This window comes from Eptatretus burgeri, chromosome 3 (assembly GCF_056783735.1).
Source record: "Eptatretus burgeri isolate ZD-2024b chromosome 3, Ebu_testis_v1, whole genome shotgun sequence".
Taxonomy (NCBI): Eukaryota; Metazoa; Chordata; class Myxini; order Myxiniformes; family Myxinidae; genus Eptatretus; species Eptatretus burgeri.
Window position 1 is genome coordinate 107,212,665 of NC_140963.1, and position 20,050 is coordinate 107,232,714.

General features: G+C 42.0%; 1 protein-coding gene across 6 annotated transcripts in view; it reads left to right on the forward strand.

The window, feature by feature from the left end:
- Positions 1-20,050, forward strand: part of ELP1 (elongator acetyltransferase complex subunit 1) — a 109,621-nt gene that overhangs the window by 18,612 nt on the left and 70,959 nt on the right. For all 6 annotated transcript variants that reach the window (XM_085874877.1, XM_085874873.1, XM_085874879.1 and 3 more), the window contains exons 7-15: positions 717-816; positions 1,035-1,125; positions 10,776-10,899; positions 11,766-11,874; positions 12,414-12,644; positions 12,854-13,024; positions 13,835-13,925; positions 14,151-14,330; positions 15,345-15,451. In XM_085874877.1, coding sequence (XP_085731003.1) covers positions 717-816; positions 1,035-1,125; positions 10,776-10,899; positions 11,766-11,874; positions 12,414-12,644; positions 12,854-13,024; positions 13,835-13,925; positions 14,151-14,330; positions 15,345-15,451 — 1,204 coding nt within the window. The remainder of the gene's footprint in view (positions 1-716; positions 817-1,034; positions 1,126-10,775; positions 10,900-11,765; positions 11,875-12,413; positions 12,645-12,853; positions 13,025-13,834; positions 13,926-14,150; positions 14,331-15,344; positions 15,452-20,050) is intronic.

A 20,050-nucleotide genomic window follows, 5' to 3' on the forward strand; every position in this document is an offset into this window, starting at 1 on the left:
TGTGCTTCAGCCTCATCATGGGAGATTGCAAAAATGTTGAGAGAAATCTGGGATAGACAGATGTGGTGATATGATGCCACCCCATCGGAGAGCGAAACATTCCATCGAGCGACGGGCAAAGGCCTTGTAGGCTGTTAGTATTTCCCATTTCTCGAGGAATAATTTGGAAATACGGAGGGTGCCCAGTCTGTGGCTGGCTTAGCAGGCCAGCTTTGTTATGTGGTCAGCCCAAGAGAGATCTTGTCTGATGGTGAGGTCTATACATTTAAAAGCATAAACCTCTTCCAGTGGCTGATCAACAAAACAGAGAGGTGGGTTTGCTTTACAATCCTTCTGGAGCGACAGTGTGAGATTGTGAGATTTACCAATATTGAAGACATTTTTCATGGATGAGACCAAATATAATCGATTCTATGTCAACAGAGGGTGATGCAGCTGCCAAATGCCCATCAGTAGCATGTGGTACTGTATAATGGAAGAGAAGGTTTTGCTGAGCATCTGAGACTTGGCTGTGTCCACAAATTACTGGGAAATTCCACACAGTTGTTGATTCATAATTCTTTAATGTCATGTGTCCCAAAGTGGGAAAACAAAGTAATCTTTTAATTATCATTTTACATCATTAGTTGTTTCAAATTGAAATGACAAGATGTTGTTTTCCACAAGTTGCATGAGGTTCTGGTCTGGATAGGACACTCTGTGAGTGTGTATTGCAGGAAAAACTGGTTGCGAGTCCATCAGATGACCAAAAGGTGCAGATAAGTTGGAGAGGTGATGGTCAATATTTTGTGGTCAGCTCAGTGTGTCCAGCCACAGGTAAATTAAACACCTCTGCACAACAGTGTAATCCTCTTTAGGATGAATGTACAGCGGTAGTGGTTTTGATTATAGTTGGAGACTTTGTGAACCTGTAATTTTGCACCTCGGGAGGAAATACCGTGAGAAAATTGCATGACAAAATTACCTCCACTCTAATTTTACTTAGAAATTATTTATCTTGTAAATATTTTTGGTAAGTTGTACATGCCACACAGGGGCACGTAAGCTGCGTGTGTGGAGCAGGGAAGGTGTTCTGCAGTCTACGAGTGAGGCCATTGCGGGATTGGAGCATCCTGTGTGCTGGAAGTAGGTATTTGATACTCGGGCTGAAAGGGGATTATTTTTCTGTCAATAATCTGACAAAGTATTGCCCATTAAAAGCAACTGCTCATGCAGAGCATGCCAACTCAAATTGTAGCCATATGTTTTAACCTGAATTTTCCAACGTTTTTTTAATGGGGTTAGTGTGAGATGTTAATGTATGTTTTAACATTCAATTTGTTTTGTGCAATTCCCAATAAACAATCTGCATAACCTCCCCTGTTAAAAACTTCGTGGATGTTATTAGATGCAGAGCCATGTTTCCATGACATTTGTGCAATAAGTAACCACCTTCACATCTAAATGTCCTTCTTTACTGTGGGTGAATTTGATGATTCCAGTGAATAGTCACATGCTTCAAGATAGCCTCATCACTGCGTTTGACAGATGATAACATGGTAAAAGTATAATGGCACTCAGTAGAGCACATAGTCGTGCCTCGTGTGCTTATTCTGAATAAAAATACCATCATTAACTGAACACACTACTATTATGGTCCACTGATATTATGACCCATATAAGGCCAAAAAAAAAAAATGTTGCATTGGCGTAACGGGTCACTGAAAAATAGGGTAGGTCGGTCGGGATCTTTATTTATTTATTTATTTATTTTTTCCTAATAAATCCCTCCCAAAATCTCCCCCGGCTCGAGTACCACCCTTTTTGTCGGCGGGTTCTGTCCGAAACACTTCCGGGTTTTTGCGATCGCGATCGCAATCAACAAGATACTTGAAAACGATAGCAAAACAACAAAAATAGCAATGAAATAGGGTCGGCAAAATTTTTCGATAGCAAAAAAACAAAAAAAAACGTAGGGTCGGCGGAATTTTTAGGGTCGGGCGGGTTACGCCAATGCAACATTTTTTTTTTTTGGCCTAACCGTATCATCCATGCACCCTATTATGTCACATACATTGCCATTATCCATAAATTTATTGATTGATTGTTAGGATATATAACAACCATGTCTATGCACATTAAGGCTAAATTGTATCAATGATGGTGAATGTGAAAAAAAAATCCAAACTTTATTCCTCATTTTCACATCGATCTGTTAAGCGGTTCTGAAGAAGAATTTAATGTTTTTATATTCAATCCAATATTGCTGCCAGACCACGTGACCGATGAAGTCATAAGTTCAATCCTTTACTCACATCCGGTCATAGATCAGATATATGAAATTTCAGATTTTTTGGGATTAGAATTTCAATTCAACCAACTATTGCTGGAATACCACTTCACCAATGATATCATCGTTGTTAGCCTATTCACTCCATGGGGAGTTGTTGACGTACGTATGCCAAATTTCAATGTTTTTTTTTTTCATTGAGCGGTTTCGGAGATGATGTCCAAATTTTCCCCTTTAATCCAATATTGCTGCCATACCATGTGACCAATGACGTCAGCATTGTCAATAAAATATTATCCAAGGGGAGTACCTCCGATGTTAAAAGTTTCAATTGATCAGACAAGTGGTTGCAAAGAAAATTTAAACCAAAATATGTAGACGTGGAGACACACACACACACACACACACACACACACACACACACACACACACACACACACACACACACACACACACACACACACACACACACACACACACACACACACACACACACACACACACACACACACACACACACTCTGACAGGGTGTTTCAATAGTCTCGCAACTCCTTCGGGACAACACTAAAAGGGGAATGTTTTCCTTGAATTGCACGCATCACGATAGGTGCAATCAATCACCTTGAGATCATTTGCAGGCATTCAGCAGTACATTTGATGTGTCCACTTATGGGAATGACTGTACAAACCTTTTTCAAGCCAAGCATTTAAGTTTACACTCTGGTTTCTCTTTTTGATGATATGATGCCTATACCTCTTCAGAAGTGCATGGTAAAGGTAGTAGTGAGCCCTTTTTCAGATCATATTGACCATAGCGCCCATGCATTGACCTTGTGTGCATGAAATAGATATCACTCATATCTTCTATATTCTGTACTAGTTGAGTCCTTGTTTTTCCATGATGCGCTTCAAGAAAAGAAATCGATATAAACACACCTTGGAATTTTGTATTGCCCAGAAGCCTCCCACAAATATGGCTGTGGCTCATTCTGTATTCATTACATAAGGCATGTAACTTTGTAACCAAAGAAATTGTAAAAATGAAATTTGTTTCCTTGTGTGAACAGTGATTGCGAAACAAGACAATGTTGAGTTGTTTAGAAAATATTCATTACGAGCCATAATGACGTTTTCAACTGCTCCTGCATCTACATTTTTCTCTTTCTGGTGTACTCTAAAGCACTAAACAGTAAAATCAATACATCGGTTGTACTGGGGTGTGATTTGTGATCTGGAAATTAATAAATATGACATTGTAAGCCTTACTCCTTCGTGGAAGGTCTTCTACATGGAGAGTTCAGTTGATCATGTGGCATGGTACTATTTTTGATCCAACGGGCTCGCTGGATACATAATTTGAGTTACGGAAAGCGTAGATCTGTGAATTGCAATTGTTTTAATTTTTTTTTTCCTTGGAGTTTTTTATTTTTTCAGATCCTCGTGGAGGATCTCCAAGTCTTACTCACATTGTTGTTCTTGTGGACTTTTTTTGTTTCACAGCCTACAGTTTTCATCGAAACTTCCTGAAACTTGGCGCATATATGAAAAATACCCTGCGCAGACAGTAACCATCTCCGATTTTGAAAATTCCTCCCAGAAAAAAAAGTTATGACATCAAAATATCTCCGCCAATGGAAATCACCTAAAAAATTATCTCCGAAACTCGGCAAGCTTTTTGAATTCTGTTTGCGGGAATCGAGCAGGGCATTAGCAGAGATGAATTACCACACATATGATACATCACTATGATGTCATATCAATTTTTATGGCATCATTCCTATTTTTTGACATTTTTTGTTTCACAGCCTACAGTTTTCATCGAAACCTCCTGAAACTTGACATATATAGATATATATAGATATATATAGATATATATATATATATATATATATATATATATATATATATATATATATATATATATATATATATATATATATATATATATTGGGGAGAACAAGTATTTGATACACTGCCGATTTTGCAGGTTTTCTCACTTACAAAGCACGTACAGGTCTGTAATTTTTATCATAGGTACACTTCAACTGTGAAAGACGGAATCTAAAACAAAAATCCTGAAAAATCACATTGTATGATTTTTAAATAATTAATTTGCATTTTATTGCATGAAATAAGTATTTGATCATCTTCCAACCAGTGAGAATTCTGGCTCTCACAGACCTGTTAGTTTTATCTTTAAGAAGCCCTCCTATTCTCCACTCATTACCTGTATTAACTGCACCTGTTTGAACTTGTTATCTGCATAAAAGACAGCTGTCCACACTCAATCAATCAGACTCTAACCTCTCCACAATGGGCAAGACCAGAGAGCTGTCTAAGGACATCAGGGACAAAATTGTAGACTTTCACAAGGTTGGGATGGGCTACAGGACAATAGGCAAGCAGCTTGGTGAGAAGGCAATGGAAGACGTTCAAGATAACAGTCAATCTCCCTCGGTCTGGGGCTCCATGCAGGATCTCACCTCGTCGAGCCTCAATGATCATGAGAAAGGTGAGGGATCAGCCCAGAACTACATGGCAGGACCTGATCAATGACCTGAAGAGAGCTGGGACCACAGTATCAAAGAAAACCATAAATAACACACTACGCCGTCATGGATTAAAATCCTGCAGCGTACGCAAGGTCCCTCTGCTCAAGCCAGCGCATGTCCAGGCCCGTCTGAAGTTTGCCAATGTCCATCTGGATGATCCAGAGGAGGAATGGGAGAAGGTCATGTGGTCTGATGAGACCAAAATAGAGCTTTTTGGTTTAAACTCCACTCGCCGTGTTTGGAGGAAGAAGAAGGATGAGTACAACCGCAAGAACACCATCCCAACCGTGAAGCATGGAAGTGGAAACATCATTCTTTAGGGATGCTTTTCTGCAAAGGGGACAGGACGACTGCACCATATTGAAGGGAGGATGGATGGGGCCATGTATCACGAGATCTTGGCCAACAACCTCCTTCCCTCAACAAGAGCATTGAAGATGGGGCGTGGCTGGGTCTTCCAGCATGACAACGACCCGAAACACACAGCCAGGGCAACTAAGGCGTGGCTCCGTAAGAAGCATCTCAAGGTCCTGGAGTGGCCTAGCCAGTCTCCAGACCTGAACCCAAGAGAAAATCTTTGGACGGAGCTGAAAGTCTGTGTTGCCCAGCGACAGCCCCGAAACCTGAAGGATCTGGAGAAGATCTGTATGGTGGTGTGGGCCAAAATCCCTGCTGCAGTCTGTGCAAACCTGGTTAAGAACTATATTGGAAACGTCTGATCTCTGTAATTGCAAACAAAGGTTTCTGTACCACATATTAAGTTCTGTTTTTCTGATGTATCAAATACTTATTTCATGCAATAAAATGCAAATTTAATTATTTAAAAATCATACAATGTGATTTTTCAGGATTTTTGTTTTAGATTCCACCTTTCACAGTTGAAGTGTACCTATGATAAAAATTACAGACCTCTACGTGCTTTGTAAGTGAGAAAACCTGCAAAATCAGCAGTGTATCAAATACTTGTTCTCCCCACTGTATATATATGTAAAAATACCCTGCGCAGAGAGTAACCATCTCTGATTTTGAAAATTCCTCCGAGAAAAAAAGTTGTGACGTCAAAATATCTCCGCTGATGGAAATCGCCTAAAAAATTGTCTCAGAAACTAGGCAAGCTTTCTGAACTCTGAACAGGGCATTAGCAGAGATGAATTACCGCACATATGATACATCACTATGACGTCATATCAATTTTTATGACGTCAGTCCTATTTTTTGACATTTTTTGTTTCACAACCCAGAGTTTTCATCGGATCTTCGTGAAACTTGCCATGTATATGCAGAAAGCCCACGTTCAGGCAGTAACCATCTCGATTTTGGAAATTCTTCCTAGAAAAAAAGTTGACGTCATAATATCACCGTTAATGGAAATCGCCTATACCATTATCTCCGAATTGGCTAGCTGTTTGAATTTTGTTTTGCGGGAATCAAGTCGGGCATTAGCACAGATAATTTATCGCAAACCTGATACATCACAATGACGTCATTCGTTTTTATGACGTCATCATTAAGAGGACGCGGATCTTAGCTCATTTGAGCTTGTTTTTGCCCTTTGCAAACAGTGTGAAACTACCATCAAATGCTCCCATAAGGTCACATGACTGGATGGGGATCTGGCACTCTGCTTTTTGACAAATGAGGTCTTTGGGTTTAAACAAATTGGATAAAATGGAATTACTGTATATTCCGGTGTATAAACCACGGCCGTGTATTTACTGCACCCATGTTTTTCACTCAAAATAAATGATTATATTGGTAATTTTATTTTCTGATCGAGATCTAAATATGTTTGTGCATTAACTTTGCATAGAACAACGCGATGGAGGTATCAACAAGCTTACTCCCATGTCCAATTAATTTTGTTGAACAGTCTCATTCTCATTTTCAAGAAGTTGAGAAGAGAGTCGAGGATACCAAGAAGTTTTTATTTTTCTTTCTTTAAAAAAAAATATTATCAAGGATTTTTTTTGTTCCTAGAAAAAGGAAGAAAAGAGATTCATACCGGTAATATTTCTTGTGGATTTTTGGCCCTGAAAAGGGCCGTTTGGGTTTCATGAAACTTTTCAGTTTAACCCAAGGAAATCCTCATCGGTGCTTTCCTTGTTGAAGATGGCACGTAGCTCCTTGTCCAAATCCAGGGTAGAGCAAGTCCCCATTGCTGTCACCATCATTTGCAGCCTCTTCCTCCCAAATTTTGTCGTCTTCTGTGCTGTCCATGCTATTGGAGATGCAGCATTTCAGAAATGCTCACTTGATGATGTCTGACAGTATCTTCTCCCACACCTTGATGATTCTGTTGTAATCTGCAATAAGAAGGAAGCAGGAGAAACACCACAATGCCAAGGAACATCAAGAGCGATCCGTTTAATCCATCACTCCAGCCATGAACCACTCCTTCTCCGTCCACGTGATGACTTCATGCCATCATCCGTAGCACACGTGATACAGTATCTTCAATATAATGTACAATGAAGCGAAACACCACAGATCCAGCCACAGATCATCAAAAGGTCGACCTTTCTCATTCTCCCCCTTTTGGTGTAGGTCTTCTCCCCATTAATTATTCAGTCGGACCAGCAGCGACCTAGCCCATTCCTGAACGGCTTGTTGATGTACACATCGAGGGGCTGCAGGAGCGATGTCATCCCACCTGGGATGATGAGATCAGTGTTAATGCGACGGAGCAGCACTTTGGTGTTGTCGGTCTTGTGACTACTGAATGCATTCAGGTCTAGCATGCTCCGTCGTCGGAAGAGACTGCCATGCGGCCTACTACTCCCAACCGTGCGTACCCAGTCCTGGACAAGTCACAAACATAATTCCCCTTCTGCTGCACACGAACAATGATGCTGGTTGGAAACTTGTCTTTTGTCATTGTCTTCCTCTTCAACATGACAAACGCGGGAAGCTTGCCACCATCTGCGGTGCAGGCGAGCATGACGGTGAATCGGTCCTTCTCGTGACGAGTAGTGTTGAGTGGCCGTTTTTGTGGGTCAGGTGACTACCCCCAGCCTGTTGTGGGATGCACGTAAGGTTGTGCGCAAGCTTATTTGAGGTGGGTGCTCCATTATTGGACTATAGCCATTGTGACTATTTCTTCTTTTGATGAGACCAGGTGTTCTTCTTCTTCTTTTGTGTTTCATGGCGTTTTCAGAGCCGCAAAGCTCTATAGATGCCACACATCTAAACTCTGGATGTGTCCTTTTAAAAAAAATGAAATTTCTGCACATGGTTAACAAAACGCTGTACAAACCCTTAACCTGAACCAATTTTCAAAATTTAAATGGCAGAATTGAACATAACTGCAGTTCTGACTGCTAAATAAAGGTGTTCATTACCTTCGCATTCTGCGAAAGGTTATGTTTTGGTCGGCGTGTATTTATTTATTTATTTATTTATTTGTAATCTTGTGATTCGTATAACTCAAAAAGTATAAAACCGAATTGCATGAAATTTGGTGGGATGATTGGTTATCAGCCAGGAAGCATTCGATTAGATTTTGGGATCGTTCGGGTCAAAGGTCAAGGTCAAGGTCACGAAAAGGTCAAAATCGTCTTTTTACGATAACACGATCAATTTTTATTCAATTTGCATGCAACTAACGCCAAAATGTTCAGAATTCAACGCCTCATCTTGTGATATGCAATATGACACAATGACGCCCATACTCTTGTTACCGGTTAGGGGTCAAAGGTCAGGGGGGTCACGACCTTGAAAAATATGCGGTTTTTGTCATAATGCGGTCAATTCTTGTCCGCTTTACATGAACCCAGCACCAAAATGTTCAGAATTTAATGCCCAATCTTGTGACACAATGACGTAATAACACATGTCACCGGTTGGGGTAAAATGTCGGGGGAGGGTCACGTCCCTTGAAAAATATGCGGTTTACGGCATAACTCAGTCAATTCTTATTCGATTTGCATGAAACCAGCATCAAACGAGATTACCTTCTCTTGTTGAAACGTATTCACCGAGCTTGCGAGTGAAGACTCGCCAAAATGACGCGAGTTGATTGTTGTGTCGTCCGTAGCCCCCGAAAGTCGGGGGGGGGTCATGACATTATAGATATGTGGTTTGTGTCATAAGACCATTCATATGAAACCAGTTCCCCACACTCATGCCAAGAACAAAAAAGTAGTGGCGGCGAAGGTATGCACTCTATGAGTGCCCGTTCTCGTTTGGAATATAATTGAAATGAAGCATTGATCATTTTTAAGACTGATTTTTTTTTCTATACCCGTGTATTAACCGCAACCCCAACTTTTACCTTTTTTGCTGATAAAAAAGTGCAGTTTATGCTTCTGACATAATTCTTGGAATGTAAGGGACTTATCTTCATGTCCCTTGGTACCCTATGCTGTCATTCAAAACTTTCTGGGAAGAAGTTGATAAACTTTTTGTACAAGCTGTTAGTCTTCAAATTGTTACCTCCACCACTGAAGGTGGACTGAGGTTGTTTTCACCCCTGTCTGTCTGTCTGTTTGTTTGTTACTTCTGAAATCTAAAGATTTCGTAAGTATATTGATGCCTTCCGTTTCTGTTTGTTTGTTTGTTTGTTTGTAGGCACGATAACTCGAGAACGGAAGAAGCTACCAATGTCAAATTAGACCACGTGATTCAGGAGGGTGATGGCTCGTGCTGATTAGATTTTGGTCAAAATCGGTCAAAGGTCAAGGTCACAGTGAGGTCAAACATAATTCCGTAAATTCACGTGGAGAAATGGAGTATTTTTGCTTCGCTCGACGTTACGAGTTCATTTTAACTTCGATTTTAATTTTGTCTTCGGTTTTTGCGATCGCTTAGGACGCTTAAAACTCGGTTGTAGAAATTCTGGTAAAAATCGGATGTTTTGGAGACGTTTTAAGATTGTATAAAAAATATTTCACTCAACGCGTCACGGGTCGTCCCATGATGCAGTGCGCTCGAGCAGACTCGTCGTTGAGTTACGTTAAGGTATAATTGCGTGGAGAAATGGAGATTTTTGCTTCGGTCGATGTTACGATTTTTGATGGTTTGATACAGAATTATCGTAGAAACTTCTGGTTTGCGTCACTACCTTCTCGAGAGACAGCTTTTATTAGACAAGGTCAGAGGTCAAGTTGACTATTTCGTAAGTACCAGTCTATGACTGCTTGTTTGTTTGTCTGTCTGTTTGCAGGATATCTCAAAAAGTTAATGATGGATTTGGATGAAACTTGGTGGACAGGTTGTGAGTGTGACAAAGATGAATCAATTACATTTTGGTGAAGAACCAAATCCGGATACTGGAATTTTTTTTTTTAATATTCTTCAACATTGCGAGATAGGGCCCAAAACGATTTTTATCACGATATCTCAAAATGTTATGGACACATTCGGTCAAAACTTAGTGGACAGGTTGGGAGTGTGACTCGGAGAATCGATTCCGTTTTGGTGAAGACCTGGATTCGGATATAGATTTGGAAACAACAATTTTTGAAAGTGATTCTGTACCATTGAGAGATGTGGCCAAAACTATACTTGGCTTGATATTTCCAGAAGTTATGGATGGGTTGTGACAAAACTTAGTGCATGATTTGGGTCGGTGACAAGAACAAGCCAGTTAGATTCTAGTTATGGTGTGGATGCAGATCCATCCTATTAGTGGGACACAAAGCGTTCAGCCAGAAGGAGGTATGCGCTCTACTGAGTGCCTTTCTCGTTCGTAACTGTCATGATCTGACTGTAGGTGAGGATGTTTTTTTTCCTATGAATTGCACTGAGCATTGTATTACCATAACAGGTTCCCATCGATCACATAGTTGTGTGATTGGTCCAAGCATTTGCAGAATATTTAAATGCTTGTGAAGATCTTGTAATGAAATATCTTCAATAGCAGTTTGATGTGATTATTTATAATGAAATATATGATGAAGGTACTTTATAGACAATGTGTATCTACAAAACCCACATTTATTCCTTTCTATGTTAGGCCCTCTGGAAGCCTGATTGCCAGCACACAACGAAAACCCAATAAACATGACGTGATCTTCTTTGAACGCAATGGCCTAGCACATGGAGAGTTTACATTACCCTTTGGCAGGGACAGTGTCTTGGTAAGAGGTTCTCATTTTGTTGAGGTAAACAGAGGGCTGAATTTATGAGAGGCGCTTTGCAAGCTTCTTGCCAACACATGCCTAACCCTTAAACGTGGCAAAAACATTGTTGTGTGCGCACAGCTAATCACCTGTCTAGATAGCAATTTACAAAGGGAGCTAAACAGCTGATTAGCCTGTGAAACACCGCACATATCTACAACATCCAATTGAAATGATGCACTTCCATAGAATCGCAGCGCCACGGACAATTGTTGAATGGGATTCAGCACATTGCTCCTCATTGCAGGATGATCCAAGTCATCTTGCACTTTATTCAGCAGCAAACACAATGATTCCTTTTAGCGTCTGTAACTCCAGACAAATTTGACACGGTCATACTTCTTCATTGCATCTATCCTTGAAGTTTCTCAATGCATGTCAGTGAACTGCCCTATTCCCCACCTCTTCTGCCTCCCCTTGAGTGAATTCAAGCAATCCTAGCATCCATATTCACCGTCCCATATAAACTAGCAATTACAAGCCGTGCAATGCTTCTTTCATGAACTTAAACATGCCCTCGCTAAACGTGTAAAAGTTTATTTGTTATTTAAACGCTTGTGATTAGGTTTTTATCACGCATTAGATAATCACTCTTCAGCGATTGATGATTAACTTTGAACAGGTGATCATCACATGATTTGCGATTCTACATGGCATCTAATTCCTAAATGCCTTTTGTAAATTTGGCCCAGAATGTTCAGGGTGGAGCTAAATTGACGGTTTATCTTGATTTCATACCTGGCGGTTGAAAGTCTCTGTCTCCTGATTTGTTGTGCTCTGCTCAAGTTGTTGTCCTTTATGCAATGACTGTAAGCTATTTGCAGGTGAAAGAGATGCTTTGGAATTCCGATTCGAGCATTTTGGCACTTTGGTTGGAAGATCAGGAGCCATCTGCTGATGAACAAGCTACAGTTGAGGCACTATATTGTCACAGTGAGTATGATTGTTTTGGCCTATATTATTAGGCTGTCCCTCCCCCTCCCCCCCCCAAAACCCAACGCAGCAGGCGACGGGGTTTTGCAATTGCATTTGTCTGCCTGTCTGTCTGTCTGTCAAAGCCTGTCAAAGAATCGTTTTTTTTACCATTTGAGCTTTCGTCATCAAACGTTTATTATGAAAATATTGAGTTTATTATCCCTGTTGCAGTGTCAATCGTGAAATGCCCTCTTTTTAATCGCTTCCTTGTTTCTATTTTATTTTCCATTGAGATTCAGTGTGTATGTCCAAATCATACGATTTTTCCAATTTGAGCTTTTGTCATCAAATCTTCAACAAACTTTTATTATGAGAATATGGAAAACACAAATTAATAAAATATACAATTTTTTTAAACTGTCATTTTCATCAAGTTTAGTTTGAGTACAAAGCAGATGTGGGTAGGATTTGCATTTTGGGATGCTTTCTAGTTATGACTTGTAATAGCCCCCTCTTCCCCCCCCCCCTCCCATGATTGTTTGTGTGACCTATTGCAGTCCAGCTATGGACTGTGAGTAATTACCACTGGTACCTAAAGCAGAGCTTGCGCTGGGCTAAGGGTGGGGATCGACGGGTAGCTGCTCTCTGCTGGGATCCCGAACGTGCCCGCAAGTTGCACGTGCTCCATGCGGATGGCACCTACATGGCTTTTGAGTGGCAATGGGTGACCGATGTCAGCTGTGCGGGTGGTGAAAAAGACGACAGCAGTGTTGCTGTCATTGATGGAGGTATCAGTACAAGAAGAAAAGAAAAACAAATCCTCCATTGATTTCTAATCCATCTTTGCTTAATTGGAAAGCTTTTCCTTCATTCTCAATTTACTTTTCTTGTTTTCCATTCTTGCTCAGTTTGGTGTGTAAAGTTTACTTTTCTAGCTTATCTTTTTAATCTTTGGCTCCTTAAATTTTTTTTTCTTTTTACTTCTGGATGATTGTAGATCGGCTACTTGTGACGCCTTTCCGTTTCCTCGTGGTGCCTCCACCAATGGCAGCCTGGCAAGCCCTGCTGCCTGCCCCTGCTATGCAAGTGGCATTCTGCCCTCAGCAAGAGAGTCCCGCAGACCTGGCTGTGTTGATCACTGATGGACGCCTTCTCATCTATCGACATGGTGAGTGGTTTTCATCAGATGTTTCTTTCCGTTGGGATGTCATTTGTTCTAGTTGCATTAACAGGGCTTTCTTTTCAAATGCTGTTCAGATGTGATTCAGTGCTATTCAACTTTTGAGATTTTTTTTTTCATACATGACACCGAGCTGGATTTATAAAATATTTTGCTCCAAACAGTTGAGGCAAAACTTCATGCTGAAATAGGAATTTCTCAAAGATTGCAACATAAAATCCTACTATTACTTTGCAATTGGTCACTGGCTTTGATACCAATACAATTTTTTTATTACGGACCATATGCATCAAAAAGATACATACATCGAACAAATAGTTTCAAACGGATAACCGATCACCACCATTAGAGCATTTAAATTGCATCAGATGTGGCAATAAATATGAATGGTTTCTCCCTGCTTGCCAGCTCCATGATTGAAGAGGCCATTTGCATTTTTGCCGCCTTCATCCCTATCCCGTTTAGAATCCCGTACGGGCACAGGTAACTTGCTAGTTGTGCAGAATAAACAAGTTGGAAGCAATTTTCCTGCAATTGGATTCACGGCTTTTTTGTCGATCATTTCTGCATGACAGGTCAACATTTCTTCCAAAGACGTGCAGTGAGGTTTAGAATTTGGGTAATTCTCATTTGAACCAAAATTTGATCAAATACCAACATTTCTGCAAATGTAACTATTAGAAGCAAATAACATTGCCAGGTCTACAGTGCTTCCACTTATCATCTATTTTATTTACTTGACATATAAATAAATATATAAGATTTTCTAAGTAATGAAATCATGTGTTCTGGTTTTAGGCCTTGACCAGATGGATCCCACAATTTGCTGCGATACAGCTAATGGCTTTCGGAAGTTGATATCCACCCCAGTGCTGGCTGGTACTTTTAGGTTGGTATAAAAAATTCCAAAATGCTTTTGTTTTCACTTATCACCCTTTGCATAGACGGGTATAGCAGTATATGCTGTATACCAATGTATACCATATGGCTGCACAACACATGTAGCTACCAGGTCTCTGTTGTGTTATTCTGGGATACTTGAGTTTGGTACTTTGGTCTCATTTGACAAGTTTTGCTGTATTTTCATTTACCTTTTCAAGTGTGTGCGCATTAGGCTTGAAGGAACCATGGAAGGTCGGAGGAGTGCCTCAGATCTCCATCAGCTTACCTGGTTGGGCGGAGACACCTTCCTGGCTCTTTCAACTGCTCCCTCTACCACCTCTTCGATTCTGTTACATCTTGTGGCTGAGGAATGTCACACTGGCCAGGAGCACGAAGGTTCTCTGCTTATCAGGTAACCATCAGGTGACGAGCAAGATGCTTATTCATGGTTCAAAGGTTTTACTTTGCATACTGTAATTTATTCACGAGTTAAACTTAAAAATATACTTCAAAATTTATGATGAGAAGGCCGGTACTCATCACTCAGTTTAAGCCAATAAGATAAATACATCCCATTTTCGGTCTTATCGGGCCTGACTTTGGCACGACACATATGAATGGACACGGAGCATGAGAAGTGTGTCACCTGCATGAAATGGTGTTGACTTCAAAAGTAATACAGATTGATGTGTGAGTATCACTTGTAATGGTGTTCTGCAAAGACAAGATCATTGTAGATACAATGCTGGCTTTTTAAGAGCAGACATATGTTGCTACATATCACATGATGCTGTATGTATTGGAGAGCGGGTGGTTGTGAACGTATACAGAAGGTATCTGTGGGTTCAGAAAGCTGAAAGAAAGTGGCGCATTAAATTGCATGGTTTATATTGTTTATATTTAAAGGAAGATGATCAAAGTTTCAAGGATAAACAAAGTTGCAAAAAGTATGCAGGATATGCAAAATGTAAACTGTACCAACCACTTGTTCTCTGACTGAAAGCTGATTGGAAACACTAATGTTTGTTGTTTGGGTTGTGGGAATTTGTTTTACAATTTCATCAATTTTTTATGTTATTTTTCAGCAGACAAATGGTGCCTTTTTTATCTCAAGAAATTTGCCTGGCCCTCTCATAAGTTCCTGTGTACAACCTAGAAATTGTCCTCAAGTGCCTTATCAGCTTGGAATTGGTCACTGGGATCCACCTCAGAACTAATCTCAGAGCCAGAGCATGCTTACCTACCCTCTCCAAACTCTCTCGCTTCTTCCACGAAAAATCTTCTGCAATAAGATTTGATCTTCTGCAATAATCTTCTGCAACGAACTTCATCCATATTTTGGTCATGCAATTATGTATTTTGGTTTCTTTTTTTAATTGCCCCACTCAAAGTGCCATAATCTTTTGAACATTATCTTAATATGCAGGTCACAGATCGAGGTGGAAGGTTTCGTGATCAGCCTGACTTATGGTGCAAAAACTGGCTCGGTGCTTCTACAACTGTTGGATGGGAGACTGTTGCATTACAGTACAGGTGCTCACATATCACATTATATTTGTCATCATCATTGCCTTCCCTTTGCAACACAATCTATTTTGCTTTATCTGTTTGGTGTTCCCATTTGTAAACATAGCTCATATGCCAGGATCCCAAGTTTAAATGCTATATGACGTGCGCACATATGCCAGGATCGCAAGTGTGGACAGACAGAGAGAGGAATGCAAGTGCGGGTGGACGGATACACAGATAGAGGGGTGGATGCATATATCGACACAAACTGAAGAAAGACACAGATAGACAGACAGACACACACACACACACACCGCATGATGGGTCGAATAGCGTCCTTCTGCATTGGAGTTCCTCGTGAGGGAACTCATTTTATTGTGGTGTCATTTTGCAATAGCTTCTGAAGCTTCCAGGTTTGAGTACTGCATTTAAAAAAAAATTTCTTCGGAACACAAAGAAGCAAGAAAAGTTCCTTTGCGAATTATTTGAAAAAAAAAAATAAACCCCTGTTTTTGATAGTTTTAGAGCGTGAAATTTTGCATGCTTCTTCAGCGTGATGCACAAAGGTATTAAAACGTTTGGTTAAAATTTTTTAAATGTTTAGTGAAGGGTTGCATGGTTGAAGACCAGTCTGACTAGTCTGTGGCTGACCCTTTAATGATGTAATATTTAATTGTTGTTCAAATCCACTTCTGCACAAACCACATTGAAGAAAATGCACAAGTTAACCAACTTGGTTTTGCTTAAAAAGAACAAATGCTCAAATTTAAACGATTTTGGCCACGTCATGTGGTTTTTCAACCCATTCATTGTCCAGGGTGTTTGCAATGAAATCATGTATACTCTTCTAAAATAGGCATAGCCCCATTAGTCTGCAACGAACTATGAATATGAATCCCTGTGAATTGTTCCAATAATTGGCTTTGAAGATGTCCAGAAAGTGCTTTTTTGGTGAGCATTTGTTTTGAATTATGAACGAATATGGTAGGTCACAGAAACACAATGATGCTAATGAGAATGGAGTATTGTCTGATCTCATCAGCTTATAATGATGTGTAACATTCATGCCAATCAACAGATCATTACCTTGAAATCATTTGATAATCATCATTGTTGTCCTTCAATGCTGAACAAGGCCATTCACACATGACTTGTGAAGAAACTGCGAATGTAAATTTGTGTTTCTTGTCGGAGCTGCTGCACCAGATAACAGCCCCACACTGAGATAACGAGCAGTGTAAACGGGTATCAAGGGGTATCCAAAAAGACCAGATTACTTGTTACCCACAGTTATAGGTCGGGATTTGTAATTTATTCAGGCTGCTTGCGATGACTTGCCTACGCTTCACGAAAGATATCTTAGGATCTGTATGTCAACCAACAATTATTGCTGGCATATGGGTCCTCTGGCTTGACCTCCTTCCGATGGACGACACACACATTAATTAATCACCCTGTTTGCAAAACACTGGAGTGATAGCTCAAAGGCAATTGTGCATACCTCCTAAGCTATCCTATCAACCCATTTTATAATGTTCAAGTAATATAATCATAAAAATACTCATGTATTTTATTTTTTAATCACCTATGCATGTGGGATTATTTCATCTCCCCCCCCCCCCCACCCTTTTATTCCATTACTCCTGCTGCGTTTCCAGCTGTATACAATAGGGACTCGTTTTTAATCCATGAGCATAAAATTACAACTCCAAATCTGACAAATATACTGTATACATGCATGCCTCAAAAGTTTGCTGGAGTAGTTATTTTCTTTGGCAATTGCTGGAACGTCAGCAATTGGCATTTGGGTTTGACCCATGTCCACAGGAAGTCGAAAGGAATTATTGTCACAATGGGAGTCAGAACAATTGGTGCTTGCTTTTTGTGAAGAAATTATTGAAAGAGGAAGTGGCTGACTTGGTATTTGAACTCGCATAGCATCAGCATGAAACATTCCCTTTGTGCGCACACAGCCTAGTTGTTTGAGGTGTTCGTTGTCAATTAGGTAATCTGATCCGAAGTACCATACTCTGTGTTTCAGAGTGTTGGTTCTGTCGAAGCAGTTTCTTTGCCAAGGGTCATGCTGGGCAGTTTGCCATCCCTCTCCCAGCAGTAGTTGGGGCAGAAATTTGGAATTTGTTCAGGGTGCTGGAGATCGCTCGCCTACTCTTCGCGAAGGACGCCGTTGGATCCTTCATGTCCACTAACTAATGTCGGTTGATGGGGTGCCCGGTTTAACATCTATTCGAGGGATGGCACACATTGATAAATCAAACTGCCTGTGAAACTCCAGGATGACAGTTTATAGCTGGATCAGGATTTAAACCCAGGCTGCACAGCTTAGAGGTGAGTGTGCGTACCTCCTAGGTCAGCGTTTCTCAACCGGGGGCCCATGGCCCCCCCAACGGGGCCATCGGTCTTCGACCGGGGGGCCATGAGCGGACGCCGAAAAACTGCGATTCAGAATGCAGAAGCTTGTAATGTACAATTAAGGTGACGAGTTTCCGGTCATAGTGTCAAAGTAAAAAGGGTAGATGAGTTTAACCACGATTTTAAAAGAGAAGGCGGAGCCCACAGAGCATTCATAGTAAACCAATGTTTAGAAAAACGTTATAATTTTGTTTTTTTCAATTTTTTTCTCAGATGTCGAAGGTTCGAAAATGGAATGACAGCTATATCAAATTTGGATTCACGAATGTCAGTCGAGATGGCGTGGACTGCGCGCAATGTCTGCACTGCTCGGTCGTGATGTCAAATGCGTCACTACGTCCTTCCAAACTTTTGAACCATCGCGACAAGATGCATCCCGGAAGGAAGGAAGATAATATCGACGCTCTGTCTGCGAAACGATCACAATATTGTGCTGTATCACGCAGGTCTAGCTTCGTGAAGTATTGACTCCCCGCCAATCGCGCATATATTTCATCGATTGACGGCAATGGATATTGCTCCACGCTGAGCCCCGGGTTAACCGTGGATTTGAAGTCCCCGCACAATCGGACGTCTCCATTCCGTTTCAGCACCGTGACAACCGGGGTGGCCCAATCTGAGTACGACACCCGTTCGATCACTCCACAGGCCTCCAGCCTATCCAGTTCACCCTTGACCTTGTCCTGCAGGGCATACGGCACCGGACGTGGTTTACAAAAACGAGGAACCACCCCCTCCTTCAGGAAGAGTTTTGCCTTCACGCCCTTGAGTTTCCCAAGGTCATCGCAAAACAAACCTTGATGTCTTTGAAGAATCTTCTCCAACTGATCCTCCCACCGGCTCGGCACGGGTTGCACAAGGTGAACTGCGGCCCAGTCTAGCCTGATGCGGGCCAGCCAGTCTCGGCCGAGGAGAGACGGTCCCCTCCCCCGCACGACGTATAACGGAAGCATGGCGACCTGGCCTTGGTACCGCACAGACACGTCTGCCATCCCGACTGGCGTTATCTTCTCGCGGGTGTACGTGAACAGCGTGAAGTTTGACCTGATAAGCTTCAGGCCGTTGAGTCTACGCGCGGTCTGTTCACCGATGATCGACACAGCCGCTCCCGTATCGACCTGAAACGTGATCGGCGTTTTGTTCACTTCGATTTCCACCGTCATCGGGCGCGCCGCCGCCGGGCCAATTGAAATTAGGCTCAACAACGGCCGCCGGTTCCGCCCCGGGTCGCCTCGCACATCGCCGTCCATGACCTTAACGGTGGCCGGCGCCCCACGGCACACACGCTTCAGATGACCCACCTTGTGACAATTTAAACACACGGTGCCTTTATACGGGCACGCACGGTGCAGGTGTCTACCTCCGCATCCCAAACACGTCCACGGGGTCACTTCGCCACACGTGCGGCCGCGTGGCGACGTCCGACCCGCACCGAAGGTCGTGCGCGCGTCCCGGGATGCTCGCGACCTCGCGTGGCCGGCGATGGCCCGAACATCTCCGCGAGTCTGCTCGACCGCTGTAGCCGTGCTGACCGCCGAGTCGAATGTAATGGCTTCATCCTTCAGCCGTAGAACCGCCGAAACCATCTTCGCATCCTGTAAACCAGCAATAAAACGATCTCTGAGCCAAGCCGGACGCTCCCCCGCCGTGAACTTGCAGGCCACGGAAGAATGCTTAATCCGCGCCACGAAATCAGCGACTCGCTCCACTGCAGCTTTCGAGAGGCGATCGAACTGGTATCGAGCAAGTTGTAATGACTTCTCCGGCGCCATGTGTGCTTTCATCTTCTCCACAATGTCCCGAAACGACAGCCCGTCATCACGGGGCTTGTCCGGCTCCACCAAATCACTCAGTAGTCGATAAAGCTCCGCCGAAAGCGAAGCGAGCAAGATCGACTTCTGTTTGCTCTCGTCGACCACATCATTCGCGTGGAAATAGCATCCCAATTGCTCCGAAAACAATTCGAAGTCGTCTCCGACGAAAACGGGCACATGTCCGTTTTCAACCATCCTCGTCAGCCAACTATGGTGTACGAGGTGCAGTGGAACACAAGAAGCAAGCGTGTTAGTATCAACTCCGCTTTATTGCGCCAAAATGGTATTCGACATCTAAGGTCCGCACCATATCATCCTGAGACGAATGGGCAGGCTGAGTCGTTTGTTAAGATGTTGAAACGGGATTTGCGCAGGGGGG